This window comes from Aquarana catesbeiana, linkage group LG05 (assembly GCF_042186555.1).
Source record: "Aquarana catesbeiana isolate 2022-GZ linkage group LG05, ASM4218655v1, whole genome shotgun sequence".
NCBI classification, from domain to species: Eukaryota; Metazoa; Chordata; class Amphibia; order Anura; family Ranidae; genus Aquarana; species Aquarana catesbeiana.
Window position 1 is genome coordinate 377862327 of NC_133328.1, and position 25267 is coordinate 377887593.

At 41.9% G+C, this 25267-nt stretch overlaps 1 protein-coding gene across 2 annotated transcripts in view; it reads right to left on the reverse strand.

Moving 5' to 3' along the window:
* Positions 1-9821: 9821 nt before the first annotated feature.
* LYRM4 (LYR motif containing 4) overlaps positions 9822-25267 on the reverse strand; it is a 220767-nt gene continuing 205321 nt past the window's right edge. For both annotated transcript variants that reach the window (XM_073631000.1, XM_073630999.1), the window contains one exon: positions 9822-12734. In XM_073631000.1, coding sequence (XP_073487101.1) covers positions 12672-12734 — 63 coding nt within the window. In that variant the 3' untranslated portion in view covers positions 9822-12671. The remainder of the gene's footprint in view (positions 12735-25267) is intronic.

Below are 25267 nucleotides of genomic sequence, written 5' to 3' on the forward strand. Positions count from 1 at the left end.
TAATTTTTGGTTTTGGGATTAAGCACTCCAAGTTCCCTATTGGCGTGCGGGGTGGAATGGGATGGGGATATATGTTTTTATATTTTTAGTTGGTTAAAGTGCAATACAGTGGTCTTCATTTTTGGAGGTGTAGCTTGCCCAAAGCACTGGTTGGTAGCTGAGTGACGAACGGAATCACTCGAGTTATGCATATACGGGATAATATGTGCCTATTCCGGGTTATAAGGACTGTTTCTCCCGTGGTGGTTCTACTTTGCAAATTCTATACGGCCCCCCATAAGATTCATGTCCTGGAATGTCAGGGGTTTAAACAACAAGATTAAGAGATTCTTGGTTTTTGCATACCTTTAAACATATAGCCTTCATGTGTATATATTACAGGAGACTCACCTGGTGGGTAGTAGGGTCCTCAGCCTAAAAAAGCCATGGGTAGGGCATTACCATCATGCTACATACTCTGAGTATGCCTGGGGGGTTAGTATATTGATCCACAAATCCCTAGTTTATGATCTGTTAGCTGTTAAAATTGACCCGGAGGGTAGGTATGTATTATTACACGTGGTTATTGATGCAGTTGAAATGTTGATTCTTGGATTATATATACCTCCACCTGCCACAGTTTCCTTGTTAAAATACTTGACCTGTCTCCTCTCTGAATTTGCAACTGATAATATCATTATTGCTAGAGACTTTAAAATGCTTCCGAACCCGTCTCTAGAGGCCGTCTCCTGGGGTCGCTACGGACTCTGCACTATCCCGGCGGGCATTTCTCTATGGCCTGAAGGATGTTTGGAGGTGGAAGCACCCTACTGAACGTGCTTTCACTTGCCACCCCGTCTCCTTTAAACATGCTGTCCTGTATTGATTTGTTCTATGCTAGTGGTGGTTTACTCCTTAGGGTACTCAAGGTTACAATGCTCCCACGATCATGCACCTATGCTTTGCTGTCTGCAAACTGTGACAACCCCTTCAGAGAGATTGTGGCAGCTGTCTCGCTACTGGATCTCTGATGTTACAATAGAATTTGAAATATCCAAGCTCATATCTGAAATCGGGTCTGTAAATGCTGGTTCTGCCTCCTGATACTGTATGGGATGCCTTCAAAGCATATATCAGAGGATGTTATTAATCCTCTATTTCCCGAGCCGGGCTGAAGGCTTATTTGTTTCAGTTTAAAAGTGAGTGCAACTATTGAAGTGTGCTTGGAGTGATTTTAATAAATTTGTTAAAACAGGATCACGCTATGTGGAGCACTTTATTCATTTGTCTTTCACATATGGAGCCGGCTTGATTGCAGTCACGGTTCATCATATGCAACCCAGGTGTGGCTCAATTGCTGTTTTGCCAAACACGAGAGTGGGAGGCTATACATTCTGGTGAGTGCGCTCTTCAGAGGGAGTGGTGTCACTATCACAGTGGTGTGGTGGAAGAGTAGAAGATCTATCACATAGGGAGATTGAAAAACTACTGTCGTGCTGGATTTTTTTCATGTGAACTTTTTCCATGGACTTTTCACAGTTTATGATTTTTGTATTGTTTTTATTTTTATACTGACACTTTTCACGGGGTGTTATATTTCTATCTTTATTACTGTTTTTTGTATAGAATCAGAGTGTCACCGGTATCATGCTGTTTTGACTCATATCTTTACAAATATATATTAGCACCCCAAGGAAATTGCTGAGAGGCATGTTGAGCCCATTGAATATTTCATTTTTTTGTCCCAAGTGATTGAATAATGACAAAAAAAAAAAAAAAAGTTGTCACTAAATGATATACTGCTCACACATGCCATGGTTATATGTGGAATTGAACCCCAAAATACATTTTGCTGCTTCTCCTGAGCACGGGGATACCACATGTGTGGGACTTTTTGGGAGCCTAGCCATGTACAGGGCCCCGAAAACCAATCACCGCCTTCAAAAATGTATGCCCTTAGAAATCCTGATTTCCCTCCTCACTACCTATCACAGTTTTGAAGGCCATAAAATGCCAAGATGGCAACCCCCCCCCCCCCCCAAATTACCCCATTTTGGAAAGTAGACACCCCAAGCTATTTGCTGAGAGGCATGTTGAGTCCATGGAATATTTTATATTTTGCCACAAGTTGCGGGAAAATGACAAACTTTTTTTTTTTTTTTGTTGTCACTAAATGATATATTGCTCACACATGCCATGGGCATATGTGGAATTACACCCCAAAATACATTTTGCTGTTTCTCGTGAGTAAGGGGATACCACATATGTGGGACTTTTTGGGAGCCTAGCCGCGTACGGGGCCCTGAAAGCCATGCACCGCCTTCAGGATTTCTAAGGGCGTAAATTTTTGATTTCACTCCTCACTACTTATCATAGTTTTGAAGGCCATAAAATGCCAAGATGGCACAACCCCCCCCCCCCCCCCAAATGACCCCATTTTGAAAAGTAGACACCCCAAGCAATATGCTGAGAGGCATGTGGAGTCCATGGAATATTTTATATTTTGCCACAAGTTGCGGGAAAATAACAAACTTTTTTTTTTTTTGCACAAAGTTGTTACTAAATGATATATTGCTCAAACATGCCTTGGGCATATGTGGAATTACACCCCAAAATACATTCTGCTGCATCTCCCGAGTATGGGGATACCACATGTGGGACTTTTTGGGAGCCTAGCCGCGTACGGGGCCCCGAAAACCAATCACCGATTTCTAAGGGTGTAAATTTTTGATTTCACTCCTCACTACCTATCAGAGTTTCGAAGGACATAAAATGCTAAGATAGCACAAACACCCCCCCTCCCCCCCAAATGACCCCATTTTGGAAAGTAGACACCCCAAGCTATTTGCTGAGAGGCATGGTGAGCATCTTGCAGCTCTCATTTGTGTTTGAAAATGAAGAAAGAAAAGAAAAATGTATTTTTTCTTTTTTTAATTTTCAAAACTTTGTGACAAAAAGCGAGGTCTGCAAAATACTCACCATACCTCTCAGCAAATATCTTGGGGCGTCTACTCTCCAAAATGGGTCATTTGGGTGGGGGGGGGGGGGTTGTGCCGTCTGGGCATTCCATGGCCTCCGAAACTGTGATAGGCAGTGAGGAGTGAAATAAAAAATTTACACCCTTAGAAAGCCTGAGGGCGGTGCTTGGTTTTTGGGGTCCCGTACGCGGCTAGGCTCCCAAAAAGTTTCACACATGTGGTATCCCTGTACTCAGGAGAAGCAACAGAATGTATTTTCGGGTGTAATTTCACATATGTCCATGGCATGTTTGAGCAATATATCATTTAGTGACAACCTTGTGCAAAAAAAAAAAAAATAAAAAATTGTCTTTTTCCCGCAACTTGTGTCAAAATATAAAATATTCCATGGACTCGACATGCCTCTCAGCAAATAGCTTGGGATGTCTACTTTCCAAAATGGAGTCATTTGGGGGGGAGGGGGGGTGTTTGTGCCATCTGGGTATTCCATGGCCTCCGAAACTGTGATAGACAGTGAGGAGTGAAATCAAAAATGTACATCCTTAGAAAGCCTGAAGGCGGTGCTTGGTTTTCGGGGTCCCGTACGCAGCTAGGCTCCCAAAAAGTCTCACATATGTGGTATTCCCGTACTCAGGAGAAGCAACAGAATGTATTTTGGGGTGTAATTTCACATATGCCCATGGCATGTTTGAGCAATATATCATTTAGTGACAACTTTGTGCAAGAAAAAAAAATTTTCTTTTTCCCGCAACTGTCAAAATATAAAATATTCCATGGACTTAACATGCCTCTCAGCAAATAGCTTGGGGTGTCTACTTTCCAAAATGGGGTCATTTGGGAGGGGGGGGGGGGGTGGAACTATCCTGGCATTTTATGCAAAACATTTAGAAGTTTATGTTGCACATCACCCACTCTTCTAACCACTTGAAGACAAAGCCCTTTCTGACACTTTGTTTACATGAAAAAATTATTTTTTTTTGCAAGAAAATTACTTTGAACCCCCAAACATTATATATATTTTTTTAAAGCAAAGGCCCTGCAGATTAAAATGGTGGGTGTTTCATTTTTTTTCACAGAGTATTTGCGCAGCGATTTTTCAAAACTTTTTTTTGGAAAGAACACACTTTTTTAAATTTTAATGCACTAAATAACTATATCGCCCAAATGTTTGATGAAATAAAAAAGATGATCTTAGGCCGAGTACATGGATACCAAACACGACATGCTTTAAAATTGCACACAAACGTGCAGCGGCGACAAACTACATACATTTTTTAAAAGCCTTTACAGGTTACCACTTTTGATTTACAGAGGAGTTCTACTGCTAAAATTACTGCCCTCGATCTGACCTTCGTGGTGATACCTCACTTTAAACTGTTCCTTTCATTTTTTTTATCATTTTTATTGTTAACTCAGGGAATGTAAATATCCCCTATGATAGCAATAGGTAGTGACAGGTACTCTTTTTTTGAAAAAATTGGGGTCTATTAGACCCTAGATCTCTCCTCTGCCCTCAAAGCATCTGACCACACCTAGATCGGTGTGATAAAATGCTTTCCCAATGGCACTGTTTACATCTGGCGGAATCTAAGTCATGAAATGCTCGTAGCTTCTGGTTTCTTAGGCCACAGAGATGATTGGAGCCGTTCTGGTCTCTGATCGGCTCTATGGTCAACTGGCGGAACCACCGGCTGCATTCTCAGGTTCCCTGTTGGGACAGGAGAGCCAGTGAAAACCATGGAAGATGGTGGTGGTGGGGCATTCCCTCCCACTGCTTGTAAAAGCAGTCTAGCGGGTAATTAGGATTGCTTTTACATGAAAGCCGACTGCTGGCTGAAATAAATGATACCAAGATGATACCTAAACCCGCAAACATCATTCTGGTATAACCACTTAAAGTCCAGCAACATACCAGTACGTTGCTGGTCCTTGTTGGGCATATATTGCAATCTTTTTTTTTTCATGCAGCCTGTGGGCTGAACGAAAAAAAGAGATTGATCGGTGGGTATGCCCACCATTAGAATACCTCCCTTCATCCACCCACTTCTAATGATGGGCATACATGCACCATTTTGTTTTTAACTGTGGTGGTGAAATCACCTCCTACAGCGCTGGAGTCACGGGCTTTATGTATCGTGGGAGCAAACAATGTTGCTGTCAAGATAAATAAATCCGTGCTGCAGCTGAATGGCCTAAAAAATATAGGCCGAAGCATGGGGGCATCCGCCCCAAAAGTTAGGAGCAAATTGCTCCTCCACCCCTGCTGCTCCCATACTTCGGCATATATGCTCTTTTTTTAAACTGTGGTGGTGAAAATAAATCCGCGCTGCAACTGAATGGCGTACCTGCTAAGCAAATGATGGTTAACAATAAAACAAAGTAACATTACAGTATAACAGTAAGACATACCATACCTGCAAAGCAAATACAAAAAAAAACAGTAAAAAATAAAACACTTTTTAATGCAATCTGTGCCTAAAATATATATACCAAAACATGGGGGCATCCGCCCCAAAAGTTAGGAGCAAATCACTCCTCCACCCCTGCTGCCCCCATGCTTCAGCATATATGCTCATTTTTTTTAACTGTGATGGTGAAATCACCTCCTACAGCGCTGGAGTCACAGCTTTATGTATCGTGGGAGCAAACACTGTTGCTGTCAAGATAGATAAATCTGCACTGCAGCTGAATGGCGTACCTGAAAACAAAAAAATGGTTAACAATAAAACACAGTAAACAGTAAAGTATAAAAAAAATTACATACCTGAAAAGCAAACATGATAAAACATAATAACAATAAAACATTGCAGAATATAATACAGTAAAAAACAGCAGAACAATAGAGAGACAATAGAGAGAAAGAGAACAATAAAACAACTGTTTTTGCTTTTTTTAATTTTATATATTTTTTGTATTTTTTTTTTTTGTTGTAACTGTAACGGTTCCAGGTTTGGGTCTCTCAAAATGCGATGGCATCTTGGGAGACTCTGTGAAAGTGTGTCCTCTGTGCAGTGCTATACCCTATGCTAATACTCAACTAGTGTATGGTAGCGTTCAAAACATTCACCAATGTAAAGGCCAGGATTGTTAGGACAGGAGGGACAATAATAGCGAGTGTCACGCCTATATCAGCGCTTGCTGCAGACACAACATCTTCTTTGAGGGGCTCATTGGGTAGGGGTACTCGGAAGGACATATGAAAAATGCCTCTCATGCAGCTGACTTACTGCATTTCGATTGGGAAGGTGAGGTGGAGCACCGTCTGGAAACAGAAGGGCTCTGACAATCTCTTCCTGGAATTTAAGGAAGGATCCAGTCTGTCCTGAAGCTCTGTATAGCACATGAGCGTTCAGCAAAGCCAATTGAAATAAACAGTCACTTTTTTGTACCAGCGCCTGGCCTTACGGGCAAATAGGTATGGCGCCAACAACTGGTCGTTGAGGTCTACCCCTCCCATATTTTGGTTATATTTGTGGACACAGAGGGGTTTCTCCACAACACCAGTCGCCGTAGGAATTTGGACCGTCGTGTCTGCATGAAGGGAGAAAAGAATGAAAACATTCTTATTATCCCTCCACTTCATAGCGAACAAGTTATTACACTTCAAGCAGGCTCTCTCCCCCAGCCTAAGACAGGAATCTACAAGCCGCTGGGGAAAGCCCAAGCGATCTGAAGATCAAACAAGTGACTAAAAAGTGGCACGCTCGTGTTATAATTGTCCACATACAAACGGTACCCCTTTCCGACTAAGGATGACCCCAAGTCCCACCCAATCTTTCCAGCGCTCCCTGTGTAATCTGGGCAGTTCGGCGGCTCTACTATCTCTTCCCTCATAAACCATAAAACTACATGTATAGCCTGTGGCCCTGTCACAGAGCTTATACATCTTGCCCCCATATCTGGCACGCTTGCTGGGAAGATACTGTTTGAAATACAAGTGGCCAGAAAACTTAATCAGGGACTCATCTACGCAGACAACTTGATGAGGAGTAAACAAGTCTGCAAAACGTTGGTTGAAGTGGTTTACGAGGAGCCGAATTTTGTAGAGCTGATCGTATCCAGGGTCTCCACGAGGATGACAGAGTTCATTGTTGTTGAAATGCATGAACCGCAAGATCTGCTCGTATCGTGCCCTGGTCATGGAGGCAGAGAACACGGGCATATGGTAAATTGGGTCAGGGGACCAATATGATCGCAACATACTCATTTTAACTATGCCCATGTCGAGGGATAGGCCCAGAAAGGTCTTAAATTCGGAAACTGTAATTGGTTTCCAATCTCTGGCAAGGGAGGACTGGGGATTAGCAGCGATGTATTGACCAGCATACAAACTACTTTGGTCCACAATAGATCTTCGGTGAAAAACAGCGAATAAAAATCAAGTGATGTAAAATCAACTGTTTACACGTGAATGCCGGGTTGCCAGTGAATAGGGGAAGTATGGGTGCTACAGAAGTGGTAGGTTCCCAATTAGGATTGCGAATGCAGCAGGAAGGGCACTATGGGCTCAAGGGACCTGTCTTTGTCTTCTTGGTGGCAGCGGGACACTACTTGTGCTTGCTACCTCGCCAGCTTGAACTGCACTTATGGGACTCGCCACGTCACCATGTGTTACTGCAGTGCTGGTTTGACTACGACCAGGGTGTACTAGGCCGCTGGTGCTTGCCAGTTCACCAGAAGAATGAGCGGCACTAGTACTTCTCTGCTCCATACGAGAGCCCTGCGGTTCTTGCACCTCAACAGCAGAAGAAGATCGGGGTCTGGTACGCCTGACCTTGGCAGGGACCACAACTCCGTCGTCAGAGCTATCTCTCATGGAGCCGCTGTCATCTACAGGATCGTATTCTGAGCCTGAATCTGACAGGCAAGTGACTTCCTCTTCACTATCTCTCATGCTCAGAAATGTGTAGGCTTCTTCACTAGTGTACCTTCGATTTGCCGTTTTGGGCTCTAAATTTACTGGTACACTAGTAAGACTCACAGGTAAAAAAAAGCTCCTAGGCTGTCAACAACTGTAACAAATGCTACCCAAAAAACTGTTAGCGATCGCAGGGATCAGGCCTGACTCTGCAAACGCTACAGTTATGTGTGTTGTGTTTTGTAAGTGACAGTGATCAATTGATACTGCACTTGGGTGGGCTGGGCGGAGGGGCAAAACGCAGGTGCTAGCAGGTATCTGGGCTGATCCCGCTAACACTGCGTTTTTTGGAACCCTAAACTGCTGGGGACGCTAGTATAGGTCTGATCAGATCAGATCAGATATTGATCCGCTCAGATACTATACCACTAAGGGAGGGAGGTGTATGCTGCGTGCGTGGGTGTTAGCGGTACTGGCACTAATCTGACGCTGCCTGGGGCGACGCAGACCCTAACTGACCCTGAAACCTAACTGATATCACCCGCCGGGCAATCAGGGGGTTAAACCTCTATTGGGTAATGAACGGCGGATATAAAAAAAACAAACTAACCGGCGTCACCCGTAACACTTTATAGGGTGATCACTGGTGAAAGGGTTAACTAGGGGGCAATCAGGGGGTTAAAACCTTTATTAGGTAGTATAGGGGGGTACCTGACGCTATAAAAAGCTGACAGTGAACCTAAATACCTACCTGGCTAACTAGCGTCACCTGTGACACTAATACGGCGATCAGAAAAAAGATCGCTTAGTGACACTGGCGACAGGATGAAAGGGTTAACTGAGGGGTGATCAAGAGTTTAAACCTTTATTAAGGCGGGTTAGGGGGTACCCTAGACCTAAAGGGGCCTACCACTAACTGCCCTAACACTTATAACAGTCACAAATGACACCAATGCAGTAATCAGTAAAAAAATAAAAACTGCTATTGGTGTCACTGTGATGGGGTGAAAGGGGGTGCGGGGGTTATGTGCCTATGTGTGCTAGTGTAGTGTTGGTGCAGACTCGCTGTGATGTCTTCTCTCCTCGGAAGCCGGAACGAAAAGGCTCCACGAGGAGAGATGACATCACTGTTAACAGTTCAGAAGCAGAGGAAGCTTCTCATTTTGCCAGGAGCGATCGTGAGGGAGAGGCCTCAGGATAGATCGCTCCTGGAATGATGGGGGGGCACCGGGGGGGGTGCGATAGTGCCCCCCCTCCCGCGGGAGGGGAGTAACGTACCCATACGTTACTCTGCCTGCCCGTGCCATTCTGCCAACCTATATCGTCCTGAGGTGGTCAGCAAGTGGTTAATGGGGCCCTTGTGGTTGACCCGAAAACTAAAGCTATTAATGCCAGTTTTGCCTCTTATTACAATACTCTATACTCTTCCAGGGCAACCTACTCAGGAGAAGAGCTGGACTCCTTCCCTAATCAGATCGCCCCATCGGCTCATGAACATCTAGACAGCCCTATTACTCTGGAGGAGGTGCAGCAAGCACTAAGCACCCAGCAGTCGGGGAAGACACCAGGGGTGGACGGCCTCCCTACATGACTTTTATAACTTTTTTTGATGATATTATTATTATTTTTGTTCTGATTAAGGTAATCCATATTTGACCGAAGTGAATGTACCACTGCCATGTGTTTATCTGTATTGAAACATGAATAAACTTTATGTTAAAAAAAAAAAAAAAAACCCCAAAAAAACCACAAAAGAGCTCAACCTCTCCTACCTCTAGAGTGCTAAATGCTGGGGGCTCCAGCCAGCAGTAATGATGTTTTGTGAAGACTCGTTCTTTACTTTAATGGATAATAAGGACTTCACAAAAGTGAATGTGGGTCACTGTTTGAGATCATGATCCTGAGGATGCAGAGATCATTGTTAATCTACAGCAAATTTCACTGTGCACTGTATAAACAAAATAATGGTCTGCAACAAAATAACATGAACAACATATAGTTAACAATTTTTAATTCATCATAGTTTATTATTATAACAAAAAGTATATAAATGCGATCAAAGTGCATTTTGAAACAGATATAAGGAAAAATAAAAGTAAAACTCTCCATATAATGATAAATGATTATCTAAAGAACAAGTGATTTAAGGCCATCTGTGGTTGATGATTTGATACACTATGTTGCTTTCTGAACTGACACATAAGGGCTCATTCACATAGGTGCTCAGCCCTGTGAAGCGCAGTTTATTTACTTTTTTTTTTTTTTTACTACCCCTAGGTGGCTAGCAGGCAACCCATAGAAAGTGAATAGGTACACATTGGCTGTAAAGACTTAAGGCAGTATTAAACTCAAAATCTAATATATTGCAATTACTAATCAGATGTGGTAGCTGCATTAGTTCTCTTTTTTTTAGTCTTTTTTCCCTCTGTTTTCACCTGGCGATCTGGCCAGTAGCACACCTTCTGTATTAGAGTGCCCCGACTGATGAAAGAACACAGGGGCAATATGGATAGAGGAATCGTCCCACTATTTTATTGTATTCTGACATCGGAGACTCCGTCACTGTCAGAATGCACAGATTAGTGCTGCAGACAATTGCCTTCAACACTGATCAAACCAAAATTTGGACAGCAGCATTGTTAGTCTGGGGGGGAAGGGAGTGTTAGAAACCAAACTCCACCTAGTACTTTGTAAGCAGTTACAGCAGTTTTTTTTCCTTTCAGGATAAAGGTTTTACATATATAAATAAAAGCTGATCATTGTAGGCACCCCTTCCAGTGTTAAATGGTTTGTCTCATCCCTGTAAACTGATACATCTGGAGGTAGAAGAGCTTGTTCTTTTAAAAAACAGACTTACTGGCCAGATCACCAAATGGAAAAAAAAAGCAAACCTGAAAAAGAAAATGAATGATGCAGCCATCACTGAGAATTGGTAAGCTGCAAAATGATAAAATGTTTGCTTTTGGGCTTAATACCTTAAATGCTTTAAGTTGCCCATAGATGGATCTGGCCAGTTCTGCAGGGACTGTCTGAATTTGAATCCATCTATGGCCGTTCCTGCTCATGAGAAGTTGATCTAATGATCAATTTCTCAGTCTTATTGGAAAATTTTGGTTTGATCAGCGTTGAAGGCAATTGTCTGCAGCACTAATCTGTGCATTCTGACAGTGACGGAGTCTCCGATGTCAGAATACAATAACATAGTGGGGACGATTCCTCTATCCATATTGCTTGTGCACATGGGGGAAGCAAATTGACCCATGTATGCCAAACTTCACCCACTTGACAGATAAACAGTGATGGGTGTATGTACCTGGAGGTAGAGCAGGTGTACCCTGTGTACCTGTCAAACTTAGCTGTGTGGGTAAGTGCATACATCCAATGAACACCAATTCACTTTCTATGGGTTGTATTCATGTAGGTCAACAGTATTTAAAAAAAAAAAAAAAGTAAACAAAACAGATCTGCATGCTCTAAGGGCCCATTTAAATGACCCCCAAAATGTAGGTGTTGTAAAGTTACTACTGTCTTGTAGTTAAAATAACATTTCAATTTCAAAAATGTTTTTTAAATTTTTTGTTTTTGAAGGATTTGAATTTCTCGGGTTGTTACTGTTGTCAGTGTCCCTGCTGGAGAGATTCACCGTTTTGATCTACTCCAGAACTAAAAGTGAGGGAAAATCTAAAATTTTGAGTTGTTGCCGGAACAAAAATAGAGGGGAGATCTTGCTGAGGTGACGTCTGACTGGGAGAGTCTTCCTAACCTTAAAGATAGATAGATAGATAGATAGATAGATAGATAGATAGATAGATAGATAGATAGATAGATAGATAGATAATATCACAAAAAGTATTGGGACACCTGCCTTTACACGCACATGAAATTTATTGGCATCCCAGTCTTAGTCCGTAGGGTTCAGTATTGAGTTTGCCCACCCATTGCAGCTATAACAGCTTCAACTCTTCTGGGAAGGCTGTCCACAAGGTTTAAGAGTGTGTCTATGGGAATGTTTGACCATTTTCCTCTCAAATTAATCAGCAAGGTCCATAAAGACATGAATGAGCGAGTTTGGGGTGGAGGAACTTGACTGGACTGCACAGAGTCCTGACCTCACCCCGATAGAACACCTTTGGGATGATTTAGAGCGGAGACTACGAGCCAGGCCTTCTCGTCCACATCAGTGCCTGACCTCAAAAATGCACTTATTTAAGAATGGTCAAACAATCCCATAGACACACTCCTAAACCTTGTGGACAGCCTTCCCAGAAGAGTTTAAGCTGCAAAGGGTGGGCCAACTCAACATTGAACCCTACGGACTAAGACTGGGATGTCATTAAAGTTCATTTGCGTGTAAAGGTAGGCGTCCCAATACTTTTGGTAATACAGTGTAGATAAGATAGATGGTTTTTACTATATGGAATACCTGCAACAGTCAGGAAACAGCCAATGTGAGATTTATAGAAACAGACCACTGGAGCGGTAAGCATACGCACTTTTCTTTTACAGATGTACAAAGTATACTTTAATGTCCATCAGCTTTTATTTTGACAGGAAGTAAGCTTTGCCTAGCACTTATATAGTCCTAATGTTATTTTACGCCAGTGAGCACATGAAGGACTGCATGTCATGTTTTTTGGATGCCCGAGTTGCCATCTGAATGTACAAGACCGTAAAGATGGGCTCTTGTTTGTTTAAACATTAGTACAAAGTAGCATTTCTCCCACCAAAAGTAGATTAGTTCAAATATAGCAGCTAGCAAAACAAGAGTCTCATTATACAATGTGAAGATTTGAGAAGACGCGGGCAGACACAACGGTTATTCAATACAGAAGTTCAAAGAACGATGAGAATTGGCATCACTGGCTTTCTGATGATTCAATGACCAACTTCTGATTGGCATATAGGTGTCCAATTGAAGTCTGCAATTACACAGAAAAAAAAGCATATCACAAAAAAAATCTAAAACTAAGCTTATTGACAACTACATAGACAAAGGATTAAATAGCAAGCATAAACATATCTATATAAACATAATTATAGTTTTCAAATACTATGCTGAGTTTTAAGGTAATATGGGAAAAAAATTGACACACAATGTAATGCAGCCATTTTCAACCTGGGTGCCTTCAGGTTTCTTCAAGGGTGACTTGGCAAAATACAAAAAATTGCCCAAAACTTGTATACAAGCCAGCGGGTGGATCAAGCCTGCCCAGGAGGACGTCGGGTGCCTGCCCAGTATCCCTGTCTGCCCTTCTCTATTAGCTCTGGGGTCACATTAACTGAGTGAGAGAAACTGAGGGAGAAGAGAAACACTGGAATACTAATCAGTACCAGTGTGCAAAGAAGTATTTGCTTTGGAAGAATAAATCACCTCTAACGTTGGGTGTATCCAATGTGCATGGATGTTGCTGCAATGTATGGGGGCGGCACAGTGGTGTAGTGGATAGCACTTTCGCCTAGCAGTAAAAAGGGTCGCTGGTTCGAATCCCAACCACTCCTGACAATACCTGCCTGGAGTTTGCATGTTCTCCCTGTGCCTGTGTGGGTTTCCTCCCACACTCCAAAAACATGTTGGTAGGTTAATTGGCTTCTGTCTAAATTGTCCCTAGTATATGAATGTGAGTTAGGGACATTAGATTGTAAGATCCTTGAGGGTAGGGACTGATGTGAATGTACAATATATGTGTAAAGCGCTGCGTAAATTGACGGCGCTATACAAGAAAAAAAAAGTGCTTTTTGTAAGCAGTCAGAACACTGTACTGTACACAAAGCTGATGAGAAAAAAATAAAGGGCTGATAAAAAAAATAAAGCAGAAACATTCATCATGCAGCAGCATGAATGGGCTGTAACACATCTCAGGTCAAGACGGTGCGCTGTTTAAGGATGCTAATGGGGGACATGTGGAGTCAGCTCTTGAAAAGCTCTCGCTGCCTCTGTATTCCATTTCACCACGATGGATTTGGTTTCTTTGGTGAGATGTGTAAGATGAGCTGCTGCGGTCACAAATTTAAGCACAAGCATCTGGTACCCTTTCATCCCTAGAAAGGCTTTTTTAAAAAAAAAAACAAAAAAAAAAACACTTGCTTGGGTGAACTTTTAGGCTGCATTCACACCGGAGCACATCATTTTCAAGTGTTTTTTTAGGGCATTTTTTTCAGGCGTTTTTGTACAGGCTTTTTGAGGTCACGAATGTAAAAAGCAGTAAAACGTCTGTAACCTGCCTAAAAAGAAGCTCATGTAATTTTTTGAGTTTCAGGCATTTTGCTTCAGCATCGACTCTCCTTCCTCATTGGCTGAGACAGCAGCGGGAGCCATTGGAAAACACAAACATTACACACATATTATATATATTATTATACGATATATTATCATATTATTATAATTAGATAGATAGATAGATAGATAGATAGATAGATAGATAGATAGATAGATAGATAGATAGATAGATAGATAGATAGATAGATAATATCACAAAAAGTATTGGGACACCTGCCTTTACACGCACATGAAATTTATTGGCATCCCAGTCTTAGTCCGTAGGGTTCAGTATTGAGTTTACCCACCCATTGCAGCTATAACAGCTTCAACTCTTCTGGGAAGGCTGTCCACAAGGTTTAAGAGTGTGTCTATGATAGATAGATAGATAGATAGATAGATAGATAGATAGATAGATAGATAGATAGATAGATAGATAGATAGATAGATAGATAGATAGATAGATAGATAGATAGATAGATAGATAGATAGATAGATAGATAGATAAGAATGACCCCCTTTTAAAATAATCACACTTTGTTGTAGAAGAAGACAGACAGTTTTTGTTTTATCCAGCTGTATTTACTCTGTGCAACTTATAGCATCCAAATGAAAAATATAACACCAACATGCCAGAATTTTTTTGTTTTCAAAAACAGAATCACTGAGTTGGAAAAAGAATCACCCCCGCCTAAAAATGACTCAATCAGGTGTAGCTAATCACCTTCTCATTGGCACACAAAGCCATTTGACTTTCAACTGTGATCAGCTGTGGTTTATGTGTATGTTTAGAAGAGTGGTGCAAGCATTGCGCTTGCACCACTCTTTTTGTTAATTCCCTCCCAAAGGGTCTTTTCTGTGTTAGACTGTAGTTACCCACACTTGCAATATACCCTATGAGCCTAATTAAAAGAAACACCACAAAAGTGGGTCAGAAAAATATAAAACCCTCGAGCCCCTCCCCATTTGTATGTGTAAAAACACACACATTTTTTAAAATATATACATATATAAATATAAAGAATCTTTCTAGTGAATCTGTGATTACGCACAGTCACTTATGTCAATGTTTTGGTGTTGAAGCAGCCACAAACAATATGCATTATGTGCCTAACAAAAATGGGTCGGGAAAGTTTATAAAATAAGAGTTTTGCCGCGTACACACGACCGGACTTTACGGCATACTTTGCCCGGCGGACTTTTCGGTGGGCTTTACGACGGACTTTCCGAATGAACGGACTTGCCTACACACGATCAACCAAAGTCCGACGGATTCATACGTGATGACGTACGACTGGACTAAAACAAGGAAGTTCATAGCCAGTAGCCAATAGCTGCCTTAGCGTCGTTTTTTGTCCGTCGGACTAGCATACAGACGAGCGGACTTTTCGACCGGACTCGAGTCCGTCGGATAGATTTGAAACATGTTTCAAATCTAAGTCCGTCAAACTTTTGAGAAAACAAAGTCCTCTGGAGCCCACACACGATCGAATTGTCCGACGAAATCTGGTACGCCGGACCAAGTATGCCGTAAAGTCCGATCGTGTGTACGCGGCATTTCTCTTTCACATGATTGGATTTTTCATAGATTAAACTCTACATGTTATTAGCAACAGACACAGATAGACCTAATTTATTCAAATACACACAAAGGCGTTTTAAAGCAGAACACTCAAAAAGTGAAGTCTTGCTGGTTTGTTCCATCACCCCTTTACAAGCCTCAAGCTGAAATTTCTCTTTCTATACAATCAATGTCTTCTTAAATATGTTCACTATCACGTATGAGTTATTTTAACCACATTCTCACAATAATTTTCTAATGAGAATGAACCATTGAAAATAATCTAATAGTGGAATCAGTATATTTTATTTTTCACAAGAATACAACTGTGTATATATAATCTTTTTATTTTTATACCACAGACATCCTTTATATCTCCTCGGTCAGCATTTTATCTTATAAATCTACATTTTACCTCAATCTCTGACTTCTTTTTCAGCTCTCCTCAATAAACACCTCATGTGACCATCACCACACTGATGCTAGTGTTATTTTAAATGGTAAGTACACATTCATGAAAAGTACACATACCGGACCTACATTAATGTACCCTTGCTGACACAACTGCAAACTTACCTACATTTTGCAAACTTGGCCCCCACATGGTTTACATCCTACTGTACTGAGTCTACTTCTACCCAATGCCCTTGGTCCCTACAGACCTCGCAGTGGTCATCAACCCTGTCCTCAGGGCCCACTAACAGGCCAGGTTTGCAAGATAACTGAAATACATCACAGGTGATATCATTTGCTGCTCAGTGATTGCAGTATTCTAGTCTGCATCTCCCCAAGGTAATACATTAAACCTGGCCTGTTAGTGGGCCCTGAGGACAGGGTTGATGACCACTGCTCTATGGAACTGTTTCCTGAGGCTGGAGACACTCAGAAGATGGTCCCATATAAATTGCACCCAGTGGTTGGCCCAAAGTATTGCAACCGGAGATGACATAACCAGCATTTTCAAGAGGCAACGGAGGCCTCCGTGTTTCATTACAGATTTCCTTTAGAGCAGGATTATGTCCAAAAAATAAAAAATAGATGTTGCAGTCTGTCACTAGCATTTACAAGGCAACTGTAACATAGATTTATTACATGTAGATCTGTGGATTTTCCACTTCATGTAACAGGGTGACGATATTGTTAGTCCTACAGTGAAATTACACAGCAGCATTGTCATCCTATGGACAGGGTTGTTGCAGGCCTCATGCAAACTGCAGCAAAAAATGCTGCTTTTAAGAATGTTTGACTTTTTATGTTCAGGCTCTAAACGCCCCTCTATGTTAGCCTATGTGACTATGCACACATAGGGTGTTTACAGGTATATTAAAGAGGAGGCTGAGGCTATCTGTAAACGCGTCTAAATGCACTTAAATGCTAGGAGCATTCAGTGTCTGAGCGTCCATTTATTTCAAAGGCCAGAATAAATTAATATTCTGGCCAATGGAATGAATGAACGCCTAAACACGTGTGCAAAACACGGCTTTAAGCGCATTTTTTTAAGCTGCTTTTCTCCTTCCTTCTTAGGTATGCAGGGATAGGTGCACAGCCCTAAAACACACACAACCTGCATACTCTACCAGTAGAGCTGCACAATTCTGGCCAAAATGAGAATCACAATTTTTTTGCTCAGAATAAAGATCACGATTCTCTCAAGATTCCTGCGGCGTAACATCATCTTTCACATTACACAAAAAAATTGGGCTAACTTTACGGTTTAGTTTTTTTTCAAAAATGTAAGTGTATTTTTTCCCCAAAAAAATGTGTTTGAAAGACCGCTGCGCAAATACAGTGTGCCATAAAATATTGCAACAACCATCATTTTATTCTCTAGAGTCTCTCTCTTTTCTAGCAAAAAATACAAATTTAAACTTGTAAGCAACAAGTGTCAGAAAAAGGTTAATGCCGCGTACACAGGAGCGGACTTTGCGGCAGACTTGGTCTGGCGTACTGGATTTCTTCGGACAATTCGATCGTGTGTGGGCTCCAGCGGACTTTGTTTGCTCAAAAGTTGGACGGACTTAGATTTGAAACATGTTTTAAATCAATCCGTCGAAATCGAGTCCGGTCGAAAAGTCCGCTCGTCTGTATGCTAGTTTGACGGACAAAAAGCCACGCTAGGGCAGCTATTGGCTACTGGCTATGAACTTCCTTGTTTTAGTCCGGTCATACGTCATCACATACGAATTTGACAGACTTTGGTGGATTGTGTGTAGGCAAGTCCGTTCATTCAGAAAGTCCGTTGTAAAGTACGTCGAAAAGTCTGCCGTAAAGTCCGCTCGTGTGTACGCGGCATTAGTCTTTAAAGTGGTTGTAAACTCTGTTACACGACTTTTACCTACAGGTAAGCCTATAACAAGGCTTACCTGTAGATACCTTGAATATCTCCCAAACTTGCACAGTTTAGGAGATATTCAGTATATGCGCTGCAGCCGATATCATCGGCACATGAGCACTAAAGAAACTTCTCACTGGTGCCATTTATTCAGGACTCGTGCCGTGACCGGCTCCCCCGCACGCATTCGCGGAAGTGACTTAATGACAGCGGCGGAGCCGCGACCCTGGAAGTAACTCCGGTGGAATATGTTGGCTGTGCTGACACCGATTCAGGACATTGTTCTGAGGTAAGTATTTTATAATGAGCTAGTATGCAATGCATACTAGCTCATTATGCCTGTGTCTTGCAGGGTTTTTTTTTTTTTTTTTGAGGTTTACAACCTCTTTAAGTGGTTAAACTGACCTCATTTACAGACCGAAGTTCATCTTAGAACAACAGGTTGCAATGTTTCTTTTTATCTCTATGAACTTGGCAGGCTGCCTGGATTTTTTTTTTTTGTCAGCTGTCAGAAGTGAATTCTCTGCACTTGTTATATAGAATTGGGGAAATGCTGTTTTAAGATTGGGAGGGGAGTAGAATAGCGATTTTGATTCTTTAATGATTAATCGTGCAGCTCTACCTACCATGTGAGTCTGTACAGCTGCTGTTTCTCCATTCCGTTATATAGGCTGCCTCCACACTACTCCAGCAGGATAAGCCATGATCGCGTGCCCTGGGGGGCGGCATGTCAGTCTGACACACTGCATTACGATCTCGGTAAAGAGCCTCTGACGGAGGCTCTTGACCACGCGATCAGCCGTGTTCAATCACGGTTGATCACAGTGTAAACAGGAAGAGCCATTTATCGGCTTTTCCTCACTTACGTCTGACAGAAGCGAGTAGAGGAGAGCCGATTGGCGGCTCTGACAGGGGGGTCTGCGCTAATTGTTTATCAGTGCAGCCTCCCCACAGATGCCCGCCCAGGACCACCAGGGATGCCCACCTGGTATACCACCCTGGACCACCAGGGATATGCCAATCAGTGCCCATCAGCAATGTCTGCCAGTGCCATCAGCGATGCCCATCAATGCCATCTATCAGTGCCACCCATAAGTACCCATCAGTGCAGCCTTTCAGTGCCCAGTGTCGTCTATCAGTGCCCACCAGTGCCACCTATGAGTGCCCATCAGTGCCGCCTATCAGTGCCACCTCATCGGTGCTCGTCAGTGCAGCCTCATCAGTGCCCATCAGTGAAGGAGAAAACTTACTTATTTACAAAATTTTCTAACAGAAACAATGAAAAATTTTTTTTTTCAAAATTTTTGGTCTTTTTTTATTTGTTTAGCAAAAAATAAAAACCGCAGAAGTGATCAAATACCACCAAAAGAAAGCTATATTTGTGGGAACAATATGATACAAATTTTGTTTGGGTACAGTGTAGCATGACCACGCAATTGTAATTTAAAAAGTGACAGCGCTGAAAGCTGGAAATTGGCTTGGGCAGGAAGGTTAAACAGTATAAACACAATATGACAACTTTGAAACACTGACAATACCCATAACAAATAATTTTCCTGGTTTACACTTAAAAAGTCAACATGACACGTCAAATTATCAGCACTTGATATTTACAGACAGTTGTAAAAATCACTGATATTTACAAACTGTCAGTAAATTTACTGACGGTTGGCAACCCTGGTCTAGTATGCCTCCTGCTGAGTCAGACCTATAGCTCACCAATCAGCAACTCTGTTTGCTTCCACTGCTGACCTGAAAAGGTAGATTGAAGCGGTCTTTAGCTCCATAATTTATTACACACCAATGACAAGCACACAGATCAGGAAAGCCAGAGTGAAGTCATTTGGGCTATTTACTAAAGAAGTTGATAATATTCACAAACTAAATGTTGTAAGTGATCAATTCAATTATCTAATCATGTCAAAAGCAAATCCCTCGTCACCTTGCATACTGAATCATGTGCAGATGAAATAAGTAAACAGGAGTTTGCTTTTCACATGAGTGGATAATCAAAGTAAAAATGTACACAATTTATTGAGTGAAGATTGTCAACTCTTTTAGCAAATCAGCCTCATTTGACTCAGAAATTACACTAGTTTTTAAATTAGCATAACAACCATTTTCAGATGGAGATGCCTTTAACCTATCACTAGATTGATTTCAATGTGCTGCAAAAAAAAAAAAAATGTAATTGAAGAGACAAACAGAATCTGAATAAATAAATACATAAATAAATAAATAATGACTTTCTTCCATGAGGCTAAACAGTTGTATGTATGTTTATAAATGAGAATAGCATCATATTTGGTTGGCTGCCATGTGACAGAGATCAAAGTTTGAACATTTCCATCACAGTTCAGTTGAAAACAAACTCTGCCTTGAAAATGTAACAAGTGAGTGTGTAGATGACATCTAGTGGCTGAAGTAACATATTACAGTCAAGTATTTGGCTATTGAAGCCAGCATCTTTAGCTCCTCCTTGCTCTGAGGAAGTTAGCTGTTATTGGCTAACGAAATGCGTCAGCACGTTCGTGACAACAGAAGGATCGTAGCGTCAACACGAACAGCACACTGAGGCAGTGGCGATGGAACAGCCAGAAGTTTGTTGGAAGCGGGGATGACACTCGATCCAGCATCTGGATTATTTCTCTGAGGTGTGAGCCCGGTAACCTTGAGAGTGGAGCTCGGCCCGGAGGGGTTAGACGGAGGTATGAGGAGACACATGCACGGGTGAGAGTACTTTGTATTGCTTTTGCTACTATTGAATTGAGCCTACTGATCAGCTGTGGGCTGATAACTGCAACTCCACCTACTGTGCTCCTCCATCCCCGCCCTACATCAGACGGATCAGTGAACTTCTGAAGTATACCTCCTAAGAAGTCTTTACCCCCGCTTACTTATCGGATACTGTCTGCATTTTAAGCCACTTTTTGCGTATTGTAGGTAAATGAGAGCCCCTAGTCTCAAGTATCTCAGATGAACTCTGGACTGTCAACTTCAATTTGGACCCAGGACATAGGATGACCCATGTAATACCTACCTGTTCTAACCTATACATCTACAGTTCAATCAGTTAACAGTTATATATCCTTCAAGGGGTAGCTACAATTCATTGCTCAATTAGGAAGTAGGATGGTAGTTTATTTAGTCTATTGCCAACCAATATTTAAACTATCCTTATGCTTGGAGCTGGTTGTATGTCTGGTTGAATGTGTGGATGTGTGCGCAGCTGCGATCTCTCCCTCTTTTTAATGACAACGTTGTCTTTTTAACTATCTTGGAAGGTAATTCTCAGACTGATTTTTTCTTGGCATTGTTGCTATATTTGATACTATGGTGTGTTTTTTCTATAATAAAATTTAATCTAATCAACCGTAGTGTCCTATTACTGTGACCCCCTTGGAAGGCCTTTTCCTTCCCCTTTTCTCATTGAAAATGTAACTAGACCAAGGAAGACCAAGGAAGGTAAAATCATTGCCCCAGCATTGATAATACTTATGTATATATTTTCAAAAATCATGCCTAAAAAATGTATTTGTCCTTTTTGTTTAAAGCAGAGCTCTGGCACAATGCAGCATTCCCCACACTGTAAGGGCACACACTAGCTTTGGTGTCTGAAAAACTATCTGTATTCGGATTGCTCTTCAGAGAGCATTTGACAGGTGGTGAGGAGGCATTGCATCACCTCCTCACTGCCTGCTTTAACCCTTTGATTTCTGTGCTAGTGGCCCGCAACCACAGGCATTGCATTGCAGTCTCACCTCCATTCACTTGAATGGGTTGCATTTGGCAGGCGCCAGGGGTAGAATTTTTGCCACAACCGCAAAGAAAAGCATTGTGACCATGGCATGTCTCTGCGGCCAAAGGGATTAGCAATTAAGGGGCTGTAAAAGTGAGGCTGAATTGTGGGCTTTTACCTCAAATGCGCTCTAAGGCCCATTTCACACACAGTGGATTCCGTTGTAATCATCAAGGGTTCTGTGAGCTGATTCCCTGCTGTTCAGAGTAGAGTGGGCAGAGGATACATCTGTGTCCGCTCAGTATCTACAGAGCAGACGGGAATAAATGGACTCCACTGTCTGTTTACACCTGTACCTCCTTTCTTGGGGCCCTAATCAGACCCAGAGGTAAACGGACACAAATCAGTTTATACACACCCATCCATACGGATGCATGGATCTTCCAATCAGGTCCACCTGAAAAACTGACAGGTGGACCTGATCAGAATGTTCGTCTGAAAGGGGCCTAAGGCTCATTAGCTCAGTCACAAACTGATGAATACTGATTCAAGTTACATCAGTTTGCACACTTGTCTTCAGTTCAGTTTGCAATCAGTTCAGTTCAATTGACATCATTCTATATCTGTTTTTGCATGCATCTATAGGGACAAAAATATTCCTGGCAATCCATGGAACAGACACTGATTGGCTGCCGCTGACTGGGAAGCGGTACCCGCTATTGACAAAGTCAGAAATAGCAAGGACTATCACACTGGTCCTGGGCAAGTAAATGACCACCTGCGTCTGTAAACCCTCAGTTCCTCTGTCTTTTCTGACACAATACAAATATGCAAATGCGATTAAAATCACCCCCCTCCAAAAAAAAACCTCTAAAATATCCATTTTCAACCAGGGTTCTGTGAAAACCTAGGGTTGCTCCAGAGCTTGTTAGGGGTTCCTAGTGCTGTGGCTGAATGACCTCTGATCTGATGGTGCCTGTAAAGATCCTAGTCTAAAAGCAATTGGCAGAGGCAGCAAAATGACAGCAATGAGCCTGATAGCTGTCTGTAAAGGCAAAAGAAATTTTTGACTACCACTGTAAGTGGTGCATTCTTCACACTGACCACCACTGTAAGGGACATTTCTCCAAAGATCAATTTCACAGGTTCCTCTGGGGCAATAATGATGAGAAAGGCTGCTCTAGAAAATGCTTTTTATCAATAGTATTTTGGGCACTCCTGCTCTTTTAGGCTAGCCATACACAGTGCAAATTTCTTTCCTGCATTTACACGATTCTCTCATCAACACAGACAGTGCTGACAGGGGAATCAGCAACAGTCTTCTCCCGGTGGGGGAGCGGGAGGGGAAGCCGTTCCTGCCGGGAGAAGCGGCTATAGCAAGAGATCCAGCAGGCTGGTTGTACCCAAGTTGATCAATGAACTTGGTACATTCAGCCTACCCATTAACGTTTCGAATCTCAGCCGGTTCAGCAGTAACCAGCCAAAATTTGAACCCTGTATGGCCGGCCTAACTCTGCAGGGTTCAGAGCGGCAAGCTTTACTACGCTGCAGTGCAACATATTGGTATGATGTGCTCAATGCAAGACCCGCTGTCAATCATGGTCCTAGAATAAATAGCAGACAAGCCTAGTTGAGACGTGATGCAGACATACTTACAGTAGGGTCAAAGAATTGTGTAAGCATGGCTTTTGGGATATCAATAACGGGAGTGTGCAACAACATTCAACAGGGAAAGTGCCTGTAGGTATTGTAGTCACACTGATGCAGAAAGATTCAAAAATTGATAGGATCAATGTGTATTTTATACTTTTAGTCCATGTATTTTGAAAAGCAAAAGGGAAAAATACAGTGAAGAATTTTAAATGGAGCCAATAGTACATATTTGTGTTTTGGGTGAGAGGTGGATATAAAGTCATGTGGCTTTAAGACTATATAACAAAGTAATACATAAATATGAAATACAATTAAAAGGAGTCAGCACAGCTCACATTTTTTAATCGAGGTATTATTCTTCAAATATTGCGTTAATGTCAAATTTACAGGCAAACTGTCCTTGAATTTCAGGTTATTTGTTCATGTTTGGCATGAATCAGATAACTTATTAACACACCCTTGTGTAAAATGTATGTGACACACCTGTGAAGTCTACATCACTATTACACTGCAGTTTAAGAAAAGGTTTGTAACCCTCTAGAAATGTTCTGGATTTCTGCATGAATGGTTTCAAATGTACAATCAGATCGTTATCCAAGTCAAAATAATGAGGTCTTGTTTAACAAACACACACATCTTTCTGATGTAAAATATCTTTATTGATCAAATGATTTGTACATTTAAGGTCATCTGCAATGGTTTTATTTCGTTTTTTTTTAGAAGAACTGCAAACAAATAGCGTGGATCATAGCATAACCAGTTTAGTTATGTAAGGGGGTTAACTGGGGGATTGGATGAGGAAACATGATGAGTAATGTAAATATTTCCTATTTGTAGGATAGATGTCGACATGTTTTCGGTACACTAGAATGAACTTGATATGTATCGGTGTTATAGGGAGAAAAGAGATGTAGAATGTATGGTATGTGGATGGTGAAAAGAGCTGGAAATGGGGATCGGACATGGTGAAATAAAGATGGGTAAGCTAAGATGCGGAAAGGGCCTCCTGGGGGTCCTTTGGGATTTAGAAAACAAGTTCTGCAGCATAGCTGTGAGCGTAACTTGCATAGAGCAGTGGTGATCAACTTAAAAATTAGAGAGGGCTTCAAGTGCTGCCCATAACACTTTCAAAGGGGGGCACAATAGCAGCTTAATGGACTATAACACACCTCAATGCCCCAACATTTGGCTCCTGCTGTATTTTTTTTACAGCATATCGCAAGCACACTGAAGAATGTAGAGTACAATAACCCCCCATTGTTGGGGTCAGGAATAATACCCCCCAGCATTGGTGTCAGTAAGTACAATAATAAATCCCAGCACTGGTGTCAGTGGATGCAATAATAAGGCGCAGCATTGATGTCAGTGAGTGCAATAATAGCCCCCAACATTGGTGTCAGTGGACCCAATAATAACCCCCAGCATTGGTGTCTGTAGATGCAAAAATAACCTCCAACCTTGATGTCAGTGGATGCAATAATAACTCAACACTGGTGTCAGTGAGTGCCATTACAATGACCAACATAGTTGTCAGTGGCCACAATATTAACCCCCAACATTGGTTTCAGTGGCTGCAATAATAACCCCCAGCATTGGTGTCAATAAATGCAATTATAACCCCCAACACTGGTGTCAGTGAAAGCAATAACCCCCAACATTGGTGTCACTGGCCACAATAATAGGTGTCAGGGAGTAAAATAACAACCCCCAACATTGGTGTCAGTGGATGCATTAATAACCCCCCAACATTAGTGTCGCAACAATAGTCCCCAGAACTGGTGTCAGTGGCAATAATATCCCCTAACAATTATGTCAGTGGCTACAATAATAGCCCCCTGCATAAGGTCTCAGAAATGTAATACACCCCCCCTCCCAGTTGGGCACCAGGGATGCACATGGTCCCACTAGTGG